This window comes from Fonticula alba, assembly GCF_000388065.1.
Source record: "Fonticula alba strain ATCC 38817 unplaced genomic scaffold supercont2.2, whole genome shotgun sequence".
Lineage (NCBI taxonomy): Eukaryota > Rotosphaerida > Fonticulaceae > Fonticula > Fonticula alba.
Window position 1 is genome coordinate 1504324 of NW_009242972.1, and position 1915 is coordinate 1506238.

General features: G+C 71.0%; 1 protein-coding gene across 1 annotated transcript in view; it reads left to right on the forward strand.

Annotated features, from left to right (window-relative positions):
• The window catches only part of H696_01350 (hypothetical protein), a gene marked incomplete at both ends in the record, with an annotated part of 6255 nt that overhangs the window by 1574 nt on the left and 2766 nt on the right, over positions 1-1915 (forward strand). Inside the window, 4 exons of the mRNA XM_009495244.1 lie at positions 5-263; positions 399-488; positions 634-752; positions 862-1060. Of these exons, the coding sequence (XP_009493519.1) occupies positions 5-263; positions 399-488; positions 634-752; positions 862-1060 (667 nt within the window). The remainder of the gene's footprint in view (positions 1-4; positions 264-398; positions 489-633; positions 753-861; positions 1061-1915) is intronic.

The window sequence follows — 1915 nt, forward strand, 5'->3', positions numbered from 1 at the left end:
CGAGGCCGAGGATGCCTTCCCGGTGCCGACTCGCCCGGTGCCGGACGCCGCCGGCCGCGGCGCCTCCACATGCTCCATCAGTGTGGCCGTGCGCTTCCGGCCGCTGGACCGCGCTCGCGCCGGTGACAACGCCCTGCCCGCCTGGCTGATCAGCCCCCAGGGCAAGACCGTCCAGGCGGATCGTGCTGCTGCGGCTGCCGCGGCCGCGGCGACCCCACAGCCGCGCGACAGCCTGGCCCCCGGCGGGCCGACCTTCCACTTCGGTGCGTCCCGGCCGCCGGGCCGGCAGGCCACGCTGCATGCTCCTCCTCTGCCTCTGCCGCCTGTGTCCGCTCGCTGCCTCCCATCTCCGTGTCTCACCGCCCTCTCCGTTCCCCCTCCCCCGCCCGCTGGCCCAGACCACGTCTTCGACCATGCCGCCACCAACGAGGCCGTCTTCGACACCTGTGTCCATCACATTGTGCAGGCGGCCCTGCGCGGGATCAATGGTGCGCGCAGCCCCCCCCCTTCCTCTTCTTGTTGCGCCCCCTCTCGTCCTTCTCCGCTGCGCACGCGCGCGGCGCCCCCTCTCCCCACCCCCCCCCACATACACTGACATGCCAGCCACGGCACCCCCTCTCCATCGTCGCCCAGGCACCGTCTTCGCATATGGCCAGACCGCCTCCGGCAAGACGCACACCATGTCCGGCAGCGCCGGCGACCCGGGGCTCATTTCCCGCGCGCTGGATGCCCTCTTCTCCCTCTCGGCCCAGGTACGCGGCACTCGGGCCCAGCCCCCGACGCGGCCATTCCAGGCCCCCCCCCCTCCTCCGCACTGACCCGCCCCTCTCCCCCCCCCCCCGGTTTCGGCCACCATGCTAGGACCACACACGCACATACTCCTTCCGCCTGTCGTACATGGAGATCTACAATGACAACCTGCGGGACTTGCTGCAGCCCGGCTCCGGGACCACCATGCGCATCATCGAGGACGCGCGCGGCGAGGTGCGCGTCCTCGGTCTCAAGGAGGTCCCGGTCGAAGCCCTGGACCAGGTCCAGCCGGTCCTCCGTGCCGGCGAAGGTACATACCATTGCACCGGCTCGCCTGGCCCCGGGGGCCAGCCGCCGCCATCCCCGCTTGGTGGTGCTGACCGCCTTGTTGCCCCCCCCAGTGGGAACGATAGGAGACATGCTGGCGTGGCGCCAACAACAGGGGGGGGTGCGAAGAGCGAGACACCCCATCTCCGTGGATCTGGACATTGACGGCAGCCAAAAGCGGTCCCTGCCCTAGTGAGAATCGAACTCGTTTGCCTGCCCACCGAAGCCCCGCCCACTAAACCACAGCACCAAAATCGCCGGAAGGCCGGCGGCGCCAGGAAAAATAGCATTTAAACCACGGCCTCGCGCGCCACACGGGTCGACCGTTTCTTGCTCCCCGCGCCGCCCCTGGGCGGCCGGGGGGGGGGGGGGGAGACGCGCCAGCGATCGATGTGTCCCCACCCCCTCACGTCCATGTTCCGTCCGTTGGGCACATTCCCGCTCTCCCCGGCCCCTTCTCGCGCTCGGGGGTCTCCCCTTGTTCCCCCTTGCAATCCGCCCAGCGGGGGGGGGGGGGGGGGGAACACAGGAGCTCCCTCCGGAGAAGGAGATCGGCCCCAGCGGTGGCACCCCCTTTCCCCCGGTCCTCTCCTCCGCCCTCGCTCCTGACTCGGCCAAGCGGCCGGCCCCGATCGCGGCGCCATTCTTCCGCGGCCCCTGTGCCGGTGCCAGCCACCCGGCATGCGCGCACGTCTCTCCCTCCCTCCTCGCGCCTTCGGTCTCAACCCAAGCCCTCGCTCCCGCGCCCCGCCTTTGTCCCTCCCTCTCTCTTTCTCTGCCTCCCTCTCCCGCCTGTGTCCTCTCCCCCGCTTTCCCGCCTCTCGCTCCCCCCCCCCCC